The 19,531-nt window shown below is 51.6% G+C and overlaps 2 protein-coding genes across 2 annotated transcripts; one reads left to right on the forward strand and one right to left on the reverse strand.

Annotated features, from left to right (window-relative positions):
• Positions 1-315: 315 nt before the first annotated feature.
• On the reverse strand, positions 316-9,602 carry SLC2A10 (solute carrier family 2 member 10; the record flags this gene model as incomplete). Its single annotated transcript, XM_084271515.1, has 8 exons — positions 316-689; positions 1,297-1,432; positions 2,010-2,132; positions 3,091-4,467; positions 5,303-5,312; positions 6,227-6,365; positions 6,647-7,182; positions 9,489-9,602. The coding sequence occupies 8 exons, from the start codon at positions 9,600-9,602 to the stop codon at positions 593-595; spliced, it is 2,532 nt and encodes an 843-aa protein (XP_084127641.1). The 3' UTR covers positions 316-592.
• Positions 9,603-12,560: 2,958 nt separating this feature from the next.
• Positions 12,561-14,030, forward strand: TP53RK (TP53 regulating kinase; the record flags this gene model as incomplete). Its single annotated transcript, XM_084271540.1, has 2 exons — positions 12,561-12,891; positions 13,418-14,030. The coding sequence occupies 2 exons, from the start codon at positions 12,561-12,563 to the stop codon at positions 13,894-13,896; spliced, it is 810 nt and encodes a 269-aa protein (XP_084127666.1). The 3' UTR covers positions 13,897-14,030.
• Positions 14,031-19,531: the final 5,501 nt, after the last annotated feature.

Here is a 19,531-nt window from a genome sequence, read left to right on the forward strand (position 1 = left end):
GGAGATGTTTAGCGTGGGCCTTGGGTGATGAGGCAGGTGAGCTGCTGGGCCTTGATGCTGGGGAAACAGCAGCCCATGAGGTAGCACTTGTGCTGCCTCCACCAAAACAGGGTGTTTGGGATCTGCAGTCGCTCCCATCAAAGACTCTAGGCTCTGACATACATGTTAAAAGGGTGATAATATTAATGTATGTAGCTGAGTGCTTAGTACATTTGTCCTGCAGTACTATCCCCTCTGAAGCATCAGGTATCCCAAAGAACCAAAAAATAACACACCTTGCTTACAGAGGAACCGTGTGGGTGGAAAGCATTGTCAGCAGAAGTTGTGCTTTAATTCCTGCATACAGAACCATTAACTTCTTACATGATAGGAGATACAAAAAAGGCATCAAAGGAAGGACATGTTCCCTGCCTGGAACCTGCAATCCTCCACGGACCCAAAGGACAGCTATCAGCATGTCCCGAGATCTAAGGCACTGCGCTAAGAACCTGCTCTGAGCAGAGGTCACTGGTTAGAGGAGACAGACAGGACCTGTCCGGATGGCACAGCCTGCTCCTCTCCTCGGTGTGATGCTGTGGGTCTGTCGCTGGTTTCATGTGCTGCCAGCGTGTTCCACTCTCTGGTACTGGGCGTGCGTGCAGCTCCCTCCTCTTCCACGTCTCTGCTTAAACATGGGTCCTTCCCACACCCTGCTGAGCAATGGTGAAGGTCAGCTGCAGCAGCTGGCTCTCGCAGGGCGCCAGGGGCTAGGGAGGGGGGGTACAGCAGTTATCCCCCCACAGCCCCCTTTGCATGCTCCCTCCCCTTGGCATGGTGGCCTTGTGGCTGCACAACTCCCTGTGCTCCAGCAATGCTCCCTGATCCTTCGCAAGCAGACTTCCACAAACCCCTCTTGATCTTCCCCAGCCCATCACAGGCTTTGCATGGAAATTACTGGCATGTGTTACACCCAGAGATGTCTCTGCCCCAGAAGGATCAGTCCAGGATTACTCTAAGGATCTCATTGTCCCCATGTGCCTGTGCCATGCTCTCCTCCCCTCACTGAGCCCTGGCTTTTAGCCCTTTCCTTCCCTAGTGTCACCAGAGCCCTCCAGCAGCACGGCCACAAGGCTCAGTGCTGCTCACACTGCAGCTCTCACACCCCATCCCATAGGCCTGCACAAACCTGAGAGCTTCTCAGCAGCACAGACCAGACTTTACAACAGCCCTGAGCTGCTGGGTGCCAGAGACCTCAGGGACTGCTGGTGGATGAAGCACCCAAAACCAGCTCTCATGCTGGTACAACAGCACACATACCGTTTCCTGGAGAACTGCTGGTCTATCTCCTCTAAAGACTGTCCTTTCGTTTCAGGAACAAAAAGATAAATGAATATAACAGCCATCACTCCCATCAGTCCATAGAGAAGAAACATCCAAGAAAAACCAATGGCATCTGCAGGGAGAATCAAGTGCACAAAGAGTTAGTTGGAGGTAAGTCACGTCACGGGACACAAAGGAAGCTGGTTGCCTACTGCAAGGTGGTCACTGGTGCCTGACACAGGCATCTAATTCTGAGAAACCCTCAGGAAGAGAGGGAAGATACTTACCTGCAAGGCTGGGACCAGCAATCAGCATGTGTGAAGGATGGGTCACACCAGTCGTAGCCAGCAGCACCACAGAGTGAAGGAGAAGGCAGCCAAGCTCCAGGGCCCAGCAGTGCCCAACAAGTGCCTCAACTGAGAGCTCTGCTAGCAAGTAGCATTGTAAAGCTACTGGCATGAAAGCTGTGAACTCCATGGGTTCCTGACACTGTAGTACTACCGTACAGCCCAGGGGTGATGGGATAGCTTCTATGAAAAGGGTGGTGGAGGGACTCGGACCAGTGGTATTGGTTCTTCTGCTGTCAGAGGCATCAGGGTCACACCTATTCCAGTGTCAAGGTCCCCGGGTTCAAAACGTCACTTAATCTCCAAACAGCTACCTTCTCTAACCTGCAGAGGGAGGTGGAGGGATGGGGGATGGCCACTTACCAATAAGGTCCAGGAAGGAGAGGCTGATCAGTAAATTAGCAGCCCAGTTAAAGCTGTTACAGAAGGCAAATGCTCTTCCTCTTATCCCAGCAGGGTAGATTTCACTGAGGACCAGCCAGGTCACTGCATGGAGCAGAGAGATCAGAAAGACAGTTGTAAGCATCAAGCAACTTATTTGGGAAACAGGCAAGGAAGATTTCAGCAGGGGTTTTAAAGTCTGGCTTCACCCAATACCCACTGCTGGTGGTGTCAAACATTCATCAATCTCAGTGTCAGCCACAGCAGAACACTTCAAAACTCCCATGGTCAGCACTCCACAGAGGGATGAAATACCAATGAACAGGTCCAGGGAGTAAAGGAGAAGAAAGCAGGAGAGTTGGTCTGTTCAGGGATGGTGGAAGAGGCCTGATATACCTGCTGTCAGGACACGCTCTTTGTAAAGAATGGAGAAAGGGGTAGGATTAGGGAGATGGTGATGTGTTTTGGGCTAAAATCAGAGCTAAAGCAATATATATCTTAAAGTAGTCTCCCCTACTCCAGGGTTATTTTGCTTGAGGTAAGTGAAAGGGTCACTGTCAAACCCACAAAATTTGCTCACTTGTGTTTTTCTTTGAGTTAGATGCTGGATTCTCCCATCATTTTTCAGATAAAACCCCATTGATATTGAGAGACCTTCAAAGATGTTCTACTTCCAGTTCTGCCACTGACTTTCGTTACCACGGAGATGAAGTCCCTCCATCCTCAGCCCTCTATTTTCCTCCTCAGCAGGGTGCTAGGAAGATGAGGTACTGCTTGTGGAATGCTGTGATTTTGCAGTGAGCATGACAGGAAAAATTAAAAAACATTGCAAAGATAGTGATAGGATGGAAAAGAAAGTTCTCCTAGTGCTGTGCCAGCCCTGCAGCTGGAAGAGCTGCAATGCTAGACAGGGATTCAGGGGGCAGAAGGGGACACTCTTCCAGTCCCGACACTGAGATGCTTCATAAAGCAGAAACATAACAAGCCTTTCAAGCAGACTGTGAAGATCAGCCCTAGTCCCATTCTCTGGGTTAGAGCAAGGGAATATGAACACCATACTTACTTGGTCCAAATCCAATGGAGAAGGCGCTCACAAAAGCCATCATGCTCAGCAGCGTAATCCAGTTTAAAACCACGTTTTCTGTCCAGGGAGCACCACTGAAGGGAGGGCTCGTGCTTTCCACTCCCTCTTTTTTGGACTGACCTACCAAGCCCCTTTTCTGGGCAAGTGAAGAATCAGGAACACCCTCTCTGCTTTGAATACTGGCAAAAACATTTGTAAGGCTCCTCACGTCAGCAAAACCAGGACCTGCCTGACTTCTGACAGCACCCAGTGCTGGTGGGATGGGTGACACAGCAGCCTGGGAGGATGCAGGCATCAAGGGGTGCTGGGTGAGACTGTGGGATGCATTGGGGTTTGCGGCTGCCTTGCAGTCCCTGGCCATGGCCAGTGGAGCAATGCGGCTGGTGAGGCCAATGGTGGTGACAGAGATGGCCATCACCATGCAGCCAGCCATGAGCAGCACTCTCCTGCCAGCCTTGTCTGCAAACGCCATCGCGACAAGTGTGGCCACCACCTTTATTGCCCCCAGCCCAACAGTGGCCAGGATTGCCGAGGAGTTGCTCTGGAACCCCACCGAGTGGAAGATTTTGGAGGCATAGCCCAGCACATTGGGCTGCCCAGTGAACTGCTGGAAGAGCACCAGTCCCAGGCCTACTAGAGTCCGCCTTCTCATGTTGTCTCTGGCCCTGAAAAGGTCAAGAAACGAGTAATGTTTCTCCTTATAGGGGTCCCGCTTTGCCGTCTCTCTGTCCTCAGTGCTCTGCAACTGAATGAGGCCCTTCTGGCAGTCTGAGTCCCACGAGCTTAATTTAACAGGGTTCACTGGGAGAAAGAGGATGCTGAGGAACTGCATGGCTGTTGGAGCAATGGCCAGCCCAAACATGTACCTCCATCCATCACCTATGTCTGCGAAGATGTAATTCAGTGCATAGGACAGAAGGATGCCTACGGTGACACCCGCTTCATAGAGAGACACCAGCAGCCCTCGCTGATGAGCAGCCACCATTTCTGAGACGTAGATGCAGCAGGCCATGGATGAAACAGAGATGGCAAAGCCCACAGTCATGCGCCCAATGACCAGCCCAATAAATGACCTTGCCAGTGTGAGAATAAGGCTGCCACCCAACAGGACCAAGTTGCTGACCAGGATCGCTCTCCTCCGTCCGTGCCGGTCAATGAGGATCCCCCCAACCAGAGAGGCCAGGAGAGCTCCAATAAGGAGGGCGCTCACAAGAATTTCTTGCTTGAAGCAGCTGAGGTTAAAGTCTATCTGCAACTGCAGTAGTGCACCAGAGATAATCCCCAGCTCGTATCCAAATATCAGCCCACCCAGGAGAGAGACCACTGCAGACAAGAGAAGGACCAGCAGTGCACGACCTGGAAAACAAGGAAGCAACACTAGGTTCAGTTTTTCCAGCACTCACAGGCAAGCTATCAGCTAGAACAAGCTGGAAAACAACTCTGCTAGGACACCCAAAGCTTTCCATCTACCATGGAAATTTCCCCAAAAGGCCATAGGTCATGTGTGGAGGCATTTGCAGTTATTCACACAACCTACCAGGCCTGCACACACAGCCGCTACCTGCAGCAGCACTCAGCTGAGGCGCAGACCTGGGAAAACAGAACTTTGTTAACACTGTTAAGACTCCTGTTTAAGTGCAGGACAATGATTTGTAGGGCCTGGAGTTGTACAGATGGAACCTCTGTGGTATCCCATGACTGTAATTACAAAACCTGTCCTGGGCAGGAAACACAGCTTCTGCTTTCTGGTTCCAAATTGTTCTGCATTACTGTTTTCATGTTCCAGTGCATGTGGCATCATCAGCTCTCACTGCAGGCTCTGCATTCTCACTCTCCACCTTGGCATTAAAACCACTGCTCACAGAAGTTTATTCCTCCTAGTTAATCCTGCACTCCCAGCGTGACTTTGCAAGGGTGGCCCTGATTTCTTCATCTCTTCTTCCACAGTGCCCTGGATTCCTGAGCCAGACACTGGCCGATCCAGGACCACAGGAAAAACTGAGCTGAGAAGCTCACTGTGGCCACCCCAAACACACGAAGTGTCAGACCTTGCCATATAGCTGAGGATGCAAGTTTAGTAAGTAGGTAAGTTCAGTAAAAATAAGAATAAACATCAGGAAAGGCAAAACAACCCAACCAACCCACTCCAAACAACTATATTTTTTAAAAAAAAAAGGTGCTGGCTGCATACATTTGTCACCCTGTGGAGAGGATGAAAGGGGGAACATGTGTGAACCATTAGTCATGGTACAGCAGGGTAATTGCACCTGGTGTGAGAGGCAGTGCTGATGCAGAGACCTCTGGGGAACAGGAATGACCTCCTCCCTCCAGTTACAATTTTGAAGGCACAGGTAAATTGTACTCATGTAGAGGTTTGTGCTCATTTCCAGCATTTAATACTATCTGTACTTTCACACTGGCTTTGTTCAATTAGAAATACTCATAGTTTCAGTGCACTGTATGAGGAAAGAATGTGAACACAACCACCAGACCATGGAAAACTTTCCTCACACTGCCTAAGGCCTTTTTTCCCCCTCATAAGCTGTGTTTAATAGGAAGTGTCTCTATTCAGCCTTTAATTACAGCAATAAAGGTTATTTCTCAGTGATGGCAATATTTATATTTGTATTTATTCTGTAACCCTCTGCATTTCATTTGTGTTACTTAAGTCATCCCAGCTACCTGCCAGTCCCTCCCATCACGCTCTGTGTGACTACGTGCACTGCTTTTATCACTCCTCCTACACGCTACGCAGATAGTTAGAAAATACATTTGCTCACTGAAGATAAAAGGCTTTGCATGAAGTGGGCATGCCATTAGTTTCAAGCCATAAACTCAATTAAGAGATGATTCCACCAGATGTTGCTGTATTTCTTGGTAATGAGCAGTGATAGGCTATGGATTTGGATTGAAATCTGGCTTTGTATGTAGTCTGTTCTGATGCAGTTGGGGAACTTGAGGACTCTTGAGGTCCTCAGCTGAGGGCAGAACGTTTGCTGGGTCTCATGGAGCTGTGCCAGGCGCTTCCCTGCCTAGGACAAACACCCCCCACCCCCAACACACACACAACTCCGAGGGCTGGGCTCCAGGACTGGGCTGTGTCCGCGCTGCTGACCTGCCTGCGGCCGGGCTGGCTTTTGAACCGCTCCAGTCCCTCTTTGCCTACGCCAATGTCAGCAGGCGCTGCTGCCTCTGGCAAAGCCGCAGCCCTCCCTCCGCGCCCCGCGGCCGGCCGCAGCCCCCGCTGCCCGGCTCTGCTCCCGGGACGGCCCCGGGGCCGTGTCACGGGAAAGGATTTGTCTCGTTACGTTGGGTGTGTGCTGCTGGAAGGGCTAAAACAAATGGCAAGAAGGGGGGCGGAGGTGGGGAGAGATGAACTCCCGGCCTTTAGGAAAAGTTGAAAACTTTTTTGGCTGTTTTTAAAGCCCAACTTTTCCCTGGAGCAGGACGCGCCGCTCCCAGCCCGGCTGCCTCTTCCCAAAAGGGGCCCGCCGCCCCCCTCCCCGCCGCGGCCCCCGGCCCGGCCGGCACTCACCCATGGCGCCGCGGGGCAGAGCCCCCGGCGCTCCGCGGCAGCGGGCGCGGATCGGGGCGGAGCGGATCGGGGTCCGGCGGCCGGAGCGGGACCGCGCAGCGCCACGTCGCTCCCGCCCTGCCTCCCGGCCGGGCAGCCTGGGGCTTGTAGTCGCCCTGCCCGCCCCTCGGGGAGCCGGGACGGGGGGAAAGGGAAGGGGCTGGGGATGTCCCGGGCGGGCCGCCCCTCGCTGGGATGTGCTGCTCGGGGTTACCGGCTGCCCGGCCGCCTCCGAGCAGGCACCGCCCCGCCGGAGATGGTGCGAAGGGCCGGGGAGAAGGAACGTCACTCCGGGGCGATGAATGAGGCTGACGGGACGCGCTCCCCCCCGCCGCACCGTAACCCGGAGCTGGGCGACAGACCGCGCCGTGCAGCCCCGGTTTGCCCTCGCAGGGACATTGCACCGGGGGGTTATCCCGAACTGGTCTGGAAACGAAGACGTGGCAGGGCACGGCTTGGGCTGCTGGAGTGACAGCGCCGTCCCCAGCCTCTGTTACCTGAGCCAGGAGAGGAATCTCCTCTGCTGGGTGCCTGCAGACCCGTCCCTAGGGCAGAGCTCCCCTCAGCGGGGCTGCGGAGCCTCGCGAAAGCCCCCAGGAGATTGGCAGTTTGATGTAGATTTTGGATAGCTGGGTTGCAAAGCCACGGAAAGCCTGTTAGGAAGGAGGGAGCATCGCAAAGCTTGGGGGAAAATAATAATTTTTAAAAAGGCAGTGTGACTGAGTTTGCACGCTCACCTTTCTCTTTGGGAAAGAAAGGACCAGTCACTAGAGCTTATTTCCTTCCTTCCCCCTGCACAGTTCTCCACCAGGCAAGCCATGTCAGTATTCAGCTTTCCTTGCAGTTAACATTCTTCTACTGCTGAGTGGAATGGAAAACTTCCTGCTGGGTGCTGCATAAAAGACCCCAACTGGCACTTGGATGCAAGATATTTTTCTGAGTCTGAGGGTAAGGCGATGTATCCCACAGTCCAGTTTGTAAAGTAAGGGCTTTACAAAGTTTGATGTGCCTTTCAAAACCCTTTTAACATGATGCAAGCATTCTCCCTCAGTGCTGTTCATGTGAGCTGCAGTTGCTGAGAGAGTTGAGCCATGGTGAGGTAAGTGTGCTGCTCAGAAGTTTGCTGTAACCCAGCTGGCTTGGGGACTAGCACAGGGACGATGCCTTGCCACAGGCTTGTGGGTGGGCTTGCACAGCCTTCCCAGGGCCATGCAAAGCAAGTGCAAATGACCATAAACCTGTGTTGTGAGCTGGGATGTGACTGCAGGTAATATTTCATTTGATCCCACAGTTCTGACAGCACAAGCTCCAGCCCAGCGCTCTGTGGAGCCTGTGCTTGTAAAGCTTTTGGCTACACCACCAGGTAGAGCTGGGGAAGGGATATGACAGTGACCATCGTGCCTGTGGTGCCAGCACACCCCCCTGGCAGGGGTGGGTAAACAGGTTGAGTGAAGAATGAGGAATGCAAGATATTTTTGCAAGAACTTTCCACCTCTTAATGTGACACCTAAGAGAAATATTTAAAGAATTATTGTTCACATTACTTATGGGGACACACGTCATGTCTCTGCTCTGCAGACCAGGGGTGCTGACTTTTTTTGCTCCAACCCGTAGTTTTAGGATGCTTGAGAGGGGCAATGACAGACCTCACCTATCCTTTCAGCTTCAGTCTGCTGGATATCTGGCCTGCAACAAGGGCAGCAGCTGATCAAAGGGTTTGGTTTTGTTTCTTCTCAAACTCAGTGAATATTGAAAGAGTTTGGAATCATCTACCTGGTTCACAGATTGAATAGATGGATTGAATAGATGCTTCCCATTCATATTCTCTTTTAAATGGAAATACAAGTGTGTAAAAATACCTCTTGTAAAACCTTGTATCTGATAGGAGCTGATGGCTGCACGGGGATCCCACACTTGGGGAAGAACAGCTTCAAACACGAACACCAGCCAACAGAAACCAAGGGTGTTCATGGAAGGAGCTTTTCAATAGGATTTGCAATTCATAAAGAAGTAGCTTAAATAGCTCTGAAACCGTGCCCAGCTCTCGTGATGCTCAGAAGGAGAAACGACTGCAATTTTCTCTCTTCCCAAGACCGTGCATACGAGGCCAGATGGTGGTTGAGCAGCAGGAGCTACAGCTCTGTGCCTGGGCTCGTGTTCCAAGTGTTGGGAACAGGGATGCTGGGGATGCAGTGTGGTCTTGCCTGTGACCTTTGGCCCCTACAGCTTCTCCCCAGAGCTGAAGCCTATACATTTTGGGTGTGTTGTGTTATGAACCGGGGGAGATGTTGCCCACACGTGGTTCCCCACCATTCCAGGCAGAAGCCTAGAAGGGACCTACAGCCCTCAGCAGTCACTGGGCAAACCCACCCTGGACCACATGATCTGCAATTTGCCTGAGCAACCCCTTCCTTCTCAAACGACCTCAGTGTGAGAAGGACAGGATACTTTTCTCCATGGTTGCTGGACATTTGTTTACCTGCCACCCTGCTGTTTTCTGGAGGCTTCCTGTTCTCTGGCAGGGCAATAAACATGATTAGCACAGACAGCGAGGAGTCGTCCTGGGGAGTAGAGGCAGAGCTTTATGGTATGTTTACAAAAGGCGGCCAAAAAGATGACATCAGTATGTACAGGAACACTGAGTCGATGCTCTGCAGAGCTGGGGGTGATGGTCCTCTGGAAAAAAAGGGGGAAAACTGCTATGATGTACAGCAGGGATAGTTCTTCCTTTGTGTTTTGGGTTTTTTTTTTCCTTTGCAGGGAAAAATCTTCCTTTGCAGTTTTTAAAGTACATTGTTCTTACCATGTCACTTGTAGCTAATGGGCATTCTGGGCCTGCTGAAGTCAGCAGCTTTGTCCCTAAGCTCCATGTGAGCAGGTCTGGAGGGTTTGGGTCATGCTTCATGTCTGCCAACATGTTTCTAGCCTTGCTCCCCTCTTGCAATGCTTTCCTCCTCCTCCCCTCCAGGCCATGTGTCTTGGCAGTGCCATTTCCCCATCTGACCTTTATCTTGCTCTGGGCTGCTGGACATATGGGGTGTGAGGACTCATTCCTGCTTTGCAGCTGGACGCATTTCCAGGGCTGAGCCTCAGGAATGTGCTTCCTGAAGAGCCCAGTGTTTGAAATGGCAGCCTGTGTTTGATAACACAACCTGGCTGTGATTATTCTCTACATCAGAGCAGGAGCAGCTAAAAGAGGCTTTAAAAATCACGAATGAAAATATAAATATGAGAGAGCAGACCATCCTGGAAAAAGGAAGGCATGGTGTTAAGCAACACTCATCACACACTTGAGCACATTTTTTCTAATTACAAGGGACCCTTTGGAAGGGATTTGAGGGACCAAACTGACCAAACTCAACTCAGTTATCAATGATAACTATAATCCAGAGCAGGCACCAGTGATACAGCTGGCAGGGATGGATTCAGCTCACCAGGCACCTGCATTTATTGTGTGCTTGTTTACAGCCCAGAGAGCTTTCTCCTTATTTCTCCAGGCTGCACATCTTTTATGTCATCCTAACCCTGGGGCTTCACTGGAAAGGCACTGGTGCTTGCCACATGTGTCCTGTTTCCATCAGGTTTTAGGGATGCTACCAGCACGGCAGCCTGTGATAACCCAGGGTGCCCCCCTGCATCCCCATGCCTGTCTGCTGGGCAGCTGGTCCCTACAGCCTGCCCAGCCTGTAGCATCCCCTGTCCCATTGAAGAATTAGTCAAGATCTGTAATTTTGACCTGTGATGGGACTTGGCACTGTTAATCCCTGTGCCCACACGCTGCAGGTGGAGGAACCTCACAGTCAACAAGCACCTCAGCTGGGCACAAGGAGCCACCCAAGTCCTGATGTAGGCCAAATTCAGCCTTTTTCCAGTCTTTCCAGCCCTCAGGGTCGCAGCCTCTATCCTTAAATAAGCCAGGGGGTGATAGGAGAGCTGGCTGCAGCACTGCAGCCTGCCCGATGCCACAGGATCCGCAAGGGAGTGAGGAGGAGCCCATGGGATCTGCCTTGGTTTCCATTAGCTTGCTTTGCTGTGCTGCAATTTTTAACTCAATTACATTGTTTGTAAAAGGAGAGTTTATAACTGCTTGTCACCAGGAGAACAAAGTCACATAATTAAACAATTTACCAGAAAGTCTGTGGCTGCAGTGGAAGCCTCTGGGGTGATTCAGTATTCCAATAAAAATACTGGGTGATACCATAAATATTGTAAATGGCTCTAGATTGTTTCCAAGGGCTATGTCAACTGTTTATTGCATTCAAAGAGAAAAGAATAAGTGAAATCACAGGGAAGATGAAATTTAAATAAATAAAATAATGGGGGAAATAAAGCGAAAATATTTTCTTTTGTGTCTTGAAAGCTCTGGAGGATGTTTTTGGCCAGCATGAGAGAAGACTATCACATTTACCAGAATAATGAACGGAGAGCATCTGTGTGCTCATAGGTTATATATGTGTGTCTGTGGGAGCTGTGCATTAGATGCTTAGGTAAAATCTGCCCACAACACAGGGAAAACCTCTTTGTTTATATAATTATTTGTGGCATTTGCAAATTCCAGCTATGGGGCCCAGGAATGCATCTGTTCTGTTCCTCTGGCCAAGCTGCCGGGGTCCTGCAGACCTGCTGTGGCAAGAACAGCCGAAGGAGGATGCCAGGAGTGGGCAGTGTTGAGGGATGGATTACCCCTATCATTGAAATCTTGGGAAGGTTGTTCAAAAGTTGTAACTGAAGCAAGATAAATATTTGCCAGGCACGATCCCACCATGCAGTGACAAGTAAGCTGTGTGGAATGTGTTAATAAAATATAAATGTTCTGAAAAGGAAACAAATGTTGTGGATGAGAAAACAAGGACAGAACGGACTTGCGGCTCCTCAGAGGCAACAATTGGAAACATATTTACATGGACTGAGCTGAAGTCTCTTTTACCCTCTCAGGAACATAAATTGCAGTATGTGCACATCAGCCAGTGAAGTAGTGGGACTTCAGCACACCATAAATACCCAAATATTGCTCCAAAGATAATGAGGTTTGCCCATCTTTTACCAACGTGGAGATGTGATGTTTGGCTCCTTGAGGAAGGGGGAGTCATCTGAAGCACCGTATGAGTGGCCTGTGCCAGCACCTGGGGCAGAAGGTTCAGTGCTGCCCAGTGTGGGGACATGAGGTTGCACCATGGGCTGCCACAGGCTGGCCATCCCCTTCAGCAAACCCTTTCCACCCCCCAGCCATGAACCAGGCAGTGGCAGGGGATCTGCACAGGCTCCAGTGGAGATTTTTGGCACATAAAGTGTTGGGAGCCAGTGGTGGAGCTCTGGTGATGTCCCAGATGATAGATACCCCAGTAGTGGAGCATCCCAATGGTGATGCCCTGGTGATGGAGTCCCGAGGTGATGCCCTGGCAGGCAGCTCTCAGGTGGAGCAGGGAGTGCCTCGGGGCAACCACAAGACCCTAGTTGCCACCTTGGGAAGCTGCACATCCAGTCGGTGGCTTGCCAGCCCTGGGATGCTGCAGGTCTTGCTCTTGCCCTGGCAGGAGCACAGCCCTGGCTGGGGAATGCTGGGGCACAGGTCCTACTGCCCCACCGCTGCTCAGTATCCCCCAGCTGGGCAGAGGCAGGCAGAGGGCAGCAGGACTTACGGAAAGCACAACGAGTGGCTTGGGGAAGAGGCAGCACCCGGAAAAGCACGAAGGATATGGGGCACAGGCACGCTATAGCGAGGGGCCGGGGAGCGGTATAAGCGGGGCCGGGAGGGTGGGAGCTCGGGGTGTTCGTGTGTTTCCGGCGGGGGCTGCCGGAGATTGCCGAAGCGAGTGGGCGGGGCGGGGCAGGGCGGGGGTGATGCGCATGCGCTGTGTGGCGGCGGGGCCCTATGATGGCGGCGGTAGAGGCAGGCGGCGTGTACTCTGGCACGGCCGGCGCTGCGGGCTCTTCGATGGACGAGCCTGAGGCGGGTCCAGTAGTGGACAAGGCGGGCGCGGCGGGCCCTGTGGTGAACGAGGTGCCAGCCCCGCCGCCGCTGCCGGGGTTGCAGCTGGTGCAGCAGGGCGCCGAGGCGTGCGTTTACCGGGGACTCTTCCTCGGGCGGGCGGCGGTGGCCAAGCTCCGCATCCCGAAGCGGTACCGCCACCCAGCGCTGGAGGAGCGGCTGAGCCGGCGGCGTATGGCGCAGGAGGCCCGGTCGCTGCTGCGGTGCCGGCGGGCAGGTGGGCCCGCGGGTGGTGAGGCCGGGCCGGGGGGTGTGAGGCGAGGTTGCCTGGGCGGGACGGGCTACCCTGGGGCGCTGGGTGCCGCCGTGCTCACCAGTATCCCCCAGCTCTGCGCGTCCCGCAGAGCAAGCAGCAGACATTCGCTGGCCTTCCCGCTTCATCCTGAAGGATGCAGGTGGCTTCTTCTCATCCTGGGGTGGCCTGGGGCCTTTTTCACGGTGCCCCCCTAAAACGCAGCTTGTCCTAGGCAAGAAAGCCCCTGTGTGCCTCCCCGGGGAGTCTTGCCTCAGGAGGAGCTCAGCCACTTACCAAGCTTGAACTGCCACCTGGATTGAAGACTGGAGGCTAATGCAGCACGGGTTGGAAATGGGGTGTGTGGGAGCATTCCTAGATGTGGGTTGCCGGTGGCAGGGGGTGATCTCCATGGGCATTTCTAGTTAAGGCTTATATTGCTTGTGTTTTGTGGTTAAAGTTGGAAAATCCTGCAAATTAACAGCATTTCATTTGTTCCTTTTTAAAATAGGGATTCCGGCTCCAGTGGTCTACTTCGTGGATTACGTCACCAACTCCATCTATCTTGAAGATATCATAGGCTCAATTCCTGTTCAAGATCATATTTATTCTGTGCAGCGGAGTGGAAATGACAGCAGTAGCCTCCTTCCCTTAGCAGAGAAGATGGGTGAGCTGTTGGCAAGAATGCACGATGAAGATATTATACATGGGGATCTTACAACTTCCAATGTGCTTCTGCGGCCACCCAAAGAGAAGCTGGACTTGGTGATGATAGACTTTGGACTCAGTTTTATTTCAGGTCTTCCAGAGGATAAAGGAGTTGATTTGTATGTTCTGGAAAAGGCCTTCCTAAGCACTCACCCAGATACTGAAGCTATGTTTAAAACTCTGCTGAAAACATATGCAGCTACATCGAAAAAATCTGGTCCTGTGATCAAAAAGCTGGATGAAGTACGACTAAGGGGAAGGAAGAGATCCATGGTTGGGTAGAAGAGAGTGGGCTTAGGGATGGAGAAATAGTGCCACTTAGGTTCTGCAGATATGGTTATTTATACTCCAGTTGGTTTTCTATCACAGATTGCTATTTTGATAACTGTGGCTTCAAATAAATGAATTTGAATGAGTTTGTGTCATAAAGTAACCAAAGTAATTGTGAGATGGGAGCACGGGCAAGAGAGAAACAACTAAAGGTCACTTATTTCTTAAATGTTTTAATATGTCTTTTAAAAAGTAGTTTACAGAGTTCTGCTCACCTTCTCCATGTGGTTGGAATCGCACCGAATAGTCTTTCTCAGCCTGTGGACTGTGGATTTGTGGGAGGTAAGAGGGACCCAGAGATACCAGAGCTTCTACAAAAGGTAATTAAGGAAAACAAATCTGTTTTTCTTAGCAGACTAGAACAAAGCAATTAAATCCATTAGAAGTCTCTGTGTACATCCTGCAAAGTTTTGGGAGGACTGAATTCCAGGATCTGGGCAATGCTGAAATACAGCACTGAATATAGGTCAGGTTCATTTTCTTCCACTATTAATTCTGGCTTTTTAAACTTGGCAGCTAATAGTGTATCCTTAAGCAAATATAAAAATGGTTAATAAAGAACTAGTTTCTGCTGAGAAACTTGAACTTTAAGTAAGAAGTCTGCTGTAAATTCCCTTTTTTGGGGAGCTATGTAAGGAGGACTGCTTGTGTAGTGATGGCTTGCCTAGGTAGGCAGTTGGTGGAGGTCAGCATCAATACTGGTGGGTTCCTTGGCAGTGTTTTCAGATAACGGTTTAAAAGAAACATTGGGCTTTTCCCAGAGCTCTTTGCTGTGTTGGGCAGCCTCTGTCTGTTGGGAAAGCTCCTCTGTTCCCTTCGTGCTTTGTCCAGAAACGCTTGTGCAGAAGAGGGGGCAAACCCCCCTAGGGATCAGCAGTGTCCATTGCCTCTTCACTGCCACGGACATGACCGCCGTGAAAAGCAGCGCGGGGGTTGTGATGGACACAATTCTCCCTGGCAGGGGAGGGGATGGAGAGCTGCGTCCGAGTTCCGCTTAAAGCCCAGCAACTGGAGCGAGCCGGGGCAAGCGGCAGCCCTCTGGCTGGGCACGGTGGATTGAGCCCGCACAGGGCTGGGACCTCGGGGTGGGGAGAGGGGGGAGAGGAGCGAGGCAGCGGCCCGCGGCTGCGTTTTGGGAGTGGAGGGGCGGCGGGGGCGGAGCGGCGGCGCCGAGAACCAGGAGGCGCTGCGGCGTCGCAAACTCGTTCCGTACGGTGGCGCCTCCGTAGCGCTCCCGCCTTGGTGCGCAACAAGCGCCTCCGAGTCCTGCGGCTGCCAGTTCGTGGCCGCGCAAGTGTCCTAGCGCTGCGGGCTGCCCGTGCCCGGCGCGCATTCACCTCTTGCCAGAGGAGCCGCCTGGGCGAGTGCCCGGCCCCAGCGTGGGGCCCCGGGTTCCACCGCCCAGCCACAGCTTTGGCTGCGGGGACCCCGGAGCCCCTTCCCCCTGCTCCTCGGCAGTGTCAGTTGTTTTTATGGCTTGGGTGCCCAGCCCTGGCTGAGGGGAAGGTGATGGAGCCATGTGTCCATGCGGGGAGCTGTGAGGCTCCGGGAGCTGCCGCTGCTCAGGTTCCTCCCTGCTCGGAGAGTAAACGCAGCAGCCCAAGCAACACATGGCTGGTGGAGACGGTGCTCTGAGGGTGGCCTGTGGGCTGATGGAGCAGGGCCTAATGGCACGGTGGGAGCAGGTGGATGTGAGCTAACAAGGCCTGATCTGAACCCCAAATCCCGGAGGCACTGAGGGGAGGCAGCACGCCTAACCTCCCTGCCCGCCATCCCCCATCTGTACAAACACGGCTTTGACTGTCTCCTGGTGATGCCAGGATTGAGTTCTGTTTGTGAAGCCCTTTGAAGAGGGCTGTTTCTAACTATCACTGTGTTTATTAAGATGCAGCTCTCCCCGCGGGACCCTGGAGTAGAAACAAAGCTCATCGACTACAAGCTTTTATGGCCGGCGCTGCGCCCTGGGATGAAGCCCTGCAGTGGAGCTGGGGTCAGCAGCCTGCAGCTGGGGGTGCTGGTGTGTGGGACTGGACATCTAGCAGGGACTCCTGAATTGGCCTCTGCTGAAATCTGTGCTGCGCTGGTGCATCAGGAGAAAGTGGAACGTTACTGGTAATGAAAACCAAAATGTTTTGCTTTTTCACTGCGTGACAAAACTCCTCCTCATTATGTAAGCGTTAACTTCTTGCACATCTGTGTCAGAGCTTGTTGATATTTCCTCTTGACCAGCCTGATGTGTCTGTATGGGTTGCTGTAGTGAAACTTGAGCGATTGCTGTTTGAGGGTGGAAAAATCACAGCAGGTGCAAATCCAGCAAAGGGGATGTTCTGGGCCTGCCAAGTATCCACCCCACATCTTCTTGTGGCCTTGCTGTATCCCTGGTTGTGCTGGTAACAGCAACTCCTTGGATGAAAACTGTTGATTCCGTGGCTGGGTCTCAAGGCAGGTGGAATTTCCAGTCTGGGTTTGCCCAAGGATAGCTCAGCTTGTTGCTGTGTTAACTGCCAGTGCATCTGCATGGCCATAGACAATGCTGAATTACTACTAATGTGATTTTCCTTTGTGTTATTTATAGAATCAGATTGGTTTGTGTTGGAAGGGACCTCAAAGATCATCTAGTTCCAACCTCTCTGCCATGGGCAGGGACACCCTCCAGTAGGCCATACTCGGCATTTATGTCCAGTACACATGCAGGCTCATAAGGAAAATAGTACTCCTGTTTTGTTGGTGGTTTGTTGGGCAAATACAGTTTCAAGCCACCAATATTCTTTCAGAGTTTGGTCTGACTTTTTAAAAAGTTCTTCCAACCCAGTTTAACTCTTTTGAGTTTAAAAGCCTAGAAATAGAAATAGCAGCACTAGGCTTTCCGAGGGAATTGCTGGGTATTGATGGAGTTGCCTTTTCATTTATCGTGGTGTCTGACCATCATCTGTGATTTCTCTCATGGGAGGGGGCAGCCAGCTTGTGAGGTTGGGGTTACCACCCTGACTTTAGTTTGCAGTAATAACAAGTTCTGGTTTGTCCACTGATGCCATAGGTGCAGAGTTGAATGAAGGGGGTTTGGGGGGGGGGGGTTAAATGTGAAATGTAGACCTATAGGAGCACTAAGAGGAAAATCAGACATGAAAGAAAACACATAGTGGTATGGAAAGAACCAGAAATGAAAATGCTTTGTGTGATCTGGGTATGCTGTTACTGTGACTTTTGGACAGTGGCTGCTCTGGCGCTGGCAGTTACTGTGTGGATATGTAAAAACTGTGCATACCAGCTATATGGTGCAGCTTCTTTGAGTGAACTTCTTTTAGTCCAGGCCTTGATGTCTGCAGGAAATTGATATTTTCCAGTTTTGCAAGATGCAAAACACTGATAACCTTTTGCAAGCCTCCTCTCCCATCAGTGCTGATAGGAAACCAAGTTAGTGCAATAAAAGCATAAAAGCTCATTTGTAACTCAGAGTTCACTGTGTGAGGGTCACTACAGATAAATAGATCCTCTCCCCAGCCAAAATACAAGCCAGGTCTCACAGTGGTCCCTTTGGGCACTATGCAGCACCTCTTTCTTTTGCACACAGCTAAACACACTCTCTAAGTAACAGAGAGCAGCAGCCCTGGAGTGGAAAGAGGTCTGACCCCAGCGCTGGCCGTGGAGCACAGGGAGGGGTTCGGTGAGGGCTGCTGCTGGCGCTGGAAACGGGGTAGGTAAAGATGGAGTTTAGGAGGAAACAATTAAATATTAATTCCTAGCTAAATTCCTGGAAGGCTGAATGATCAGCATGTAGCCCCTGCACAATACTCTCAGCTGTGAAGTGCTGAAGGCTGACCCCAGCATCTACCTGCTGAGCCCAGGGGGCCTGGGTGGGATGGGAGAAGGTGCTGACCAGGCAGGGACGTGACTTGCGTCTCGGAGGGGAAATGTGCTCCTGTTCCCCTCGCCCTCCGTGCTGGCAGAAGTCTCTATCTTCGCAGGAGAAAGAACAGACTGTGGCATTGATGGCTTTTATTATTCTTTTGAAGCTTTTTTTAGTTTACAAGGTTGATTTTGAGAGAAAAAGCTTTGTAGAGCACTTTTGGTCCAGCACATGGCACGGACTACATGCGTGCAGCCATGCTCTGGCTGATGGCTCTGTTCTGTAAGCTGGATCACTTTTAAGCAGTTGCTTTGGGTTTTTTTTTTTGGTGGCCTGAATTTTGCTTTCAGGTCCACAGCCATCCATCTGCCTGTCCTCTCCACCATCCACCACTACCCAAGTGATAGGGCAGCTTATGCTGCCATAGCCCGCTGTGGTGGCATTAATGTGTCACAGGAAGCTTCCACTCAGGTTTTATGGGTTTTCTTTTTTTTTATCATGATAACTTTTTATTCACGTTGCTTAGCAGTTAAAGGAAAGGAAGATATAAATCCCCATAGCTTTCTCTTGGCCTGCTCTGTGCTTTCCTCTGGGCCCCAAGAGAAGGGGTGTTTGCCAACGGGGCTGGGCAGCCGTGGGGCCGGGAGCCAGGCGGATGCCGGATCCTCGCTTTGCCAGCGGCCCCTGGCAGTGCCCAGCCAGCGCTTTTGTGTCTGTTCCGCTATCCCAAAGGAGCTGCAGCAGTGACCCCGCCACTCTTCAGCCCTTGCCCAGGATGGCTGTGGGGATTAACTGGTTTGTTACTATTTGCACAGAATTACATCTATGCCGTTAAGGAGAGGGAGGGGAACAGAGGAGGTGGCTCCTCACCCCGAGCAGAGTCCGTTCAGGCAGGGGAACAGCCCTGGCTCTAATGCCAGCTGTATCACCACACTCTTCCTCTATCATTTCTTGTTCTCTCTGTGCCAGTGGTTCATGGTTTTTATAACCTGGAGAGCTTTCCACAGTCAGGTCTGCTTTTTTATCTGATACATTTGATTGCTTCTTTGATGCTCTAGGAGTGACCTGCCTGGAGGTAACCATTCCCCTGACAGCTGGTTAATTGTGAAAAGGGAAAGGTTTCACTACTGAACATGATTTTTATATATCTTTCATATATATGAGGTCAACTCACACAGGTTTTGAATTTGTTTTAAAGCACTCAAAGGTGAAGTACTTAGGGGGTTATTTTGCTTTCCCTTTTTTCTCCTCACCACTCAGGTCCGTTTAGTGTCCAATTGCGAGACTCCAGGCGATGCAAAGAGCAGAGAGAAAATCCAGTTCCCTTGACTTTGATCTCTTGCTCAACTTGATAGTGCATCATCTGCCTCCTGTGATGTGTGGCTCTGCTCGGATTCCCTGCAGTCAGGCAGACTGGCAACCTCTGCTGTGCACACTGAGATTTACCTTGGTCTGGGGGAGGGGAACCTGTCCAGCCCCACAGTCTCTCCCATTTTCTTTCTGATGACCCTGATGCAGGGCAGAGCTGGCAGGAAAACCCACCCTCAGAGTTGGAACTGGGTAGCTTTTGTGTTTTCTTTTTGACTCATGATTGGAGCATCCTGAACTGTGTGGGTCTGTTAGGGGCAGCCAGGGTGCAGTCATATGCTACTCCCTGGCCTGCTGGAGCTCACACTTGGGTGAGCCAAGGCTTTGCCTCCTGCTTTTCTGCTATTTCCCAAGGCTTGATCCCACTCTGCA

Source organism: Gallinula chloropus, assembly GCF_964237585.1.
Source record: "Gallinula chloropus genome assembly, chromosome: 16".
NCBI classification, from domain to species: Eukaryota; Metazoa; Chordata; class Aves; order Gruiformes; family Rallidae; genus Gallinula; species Gallinula chloropus.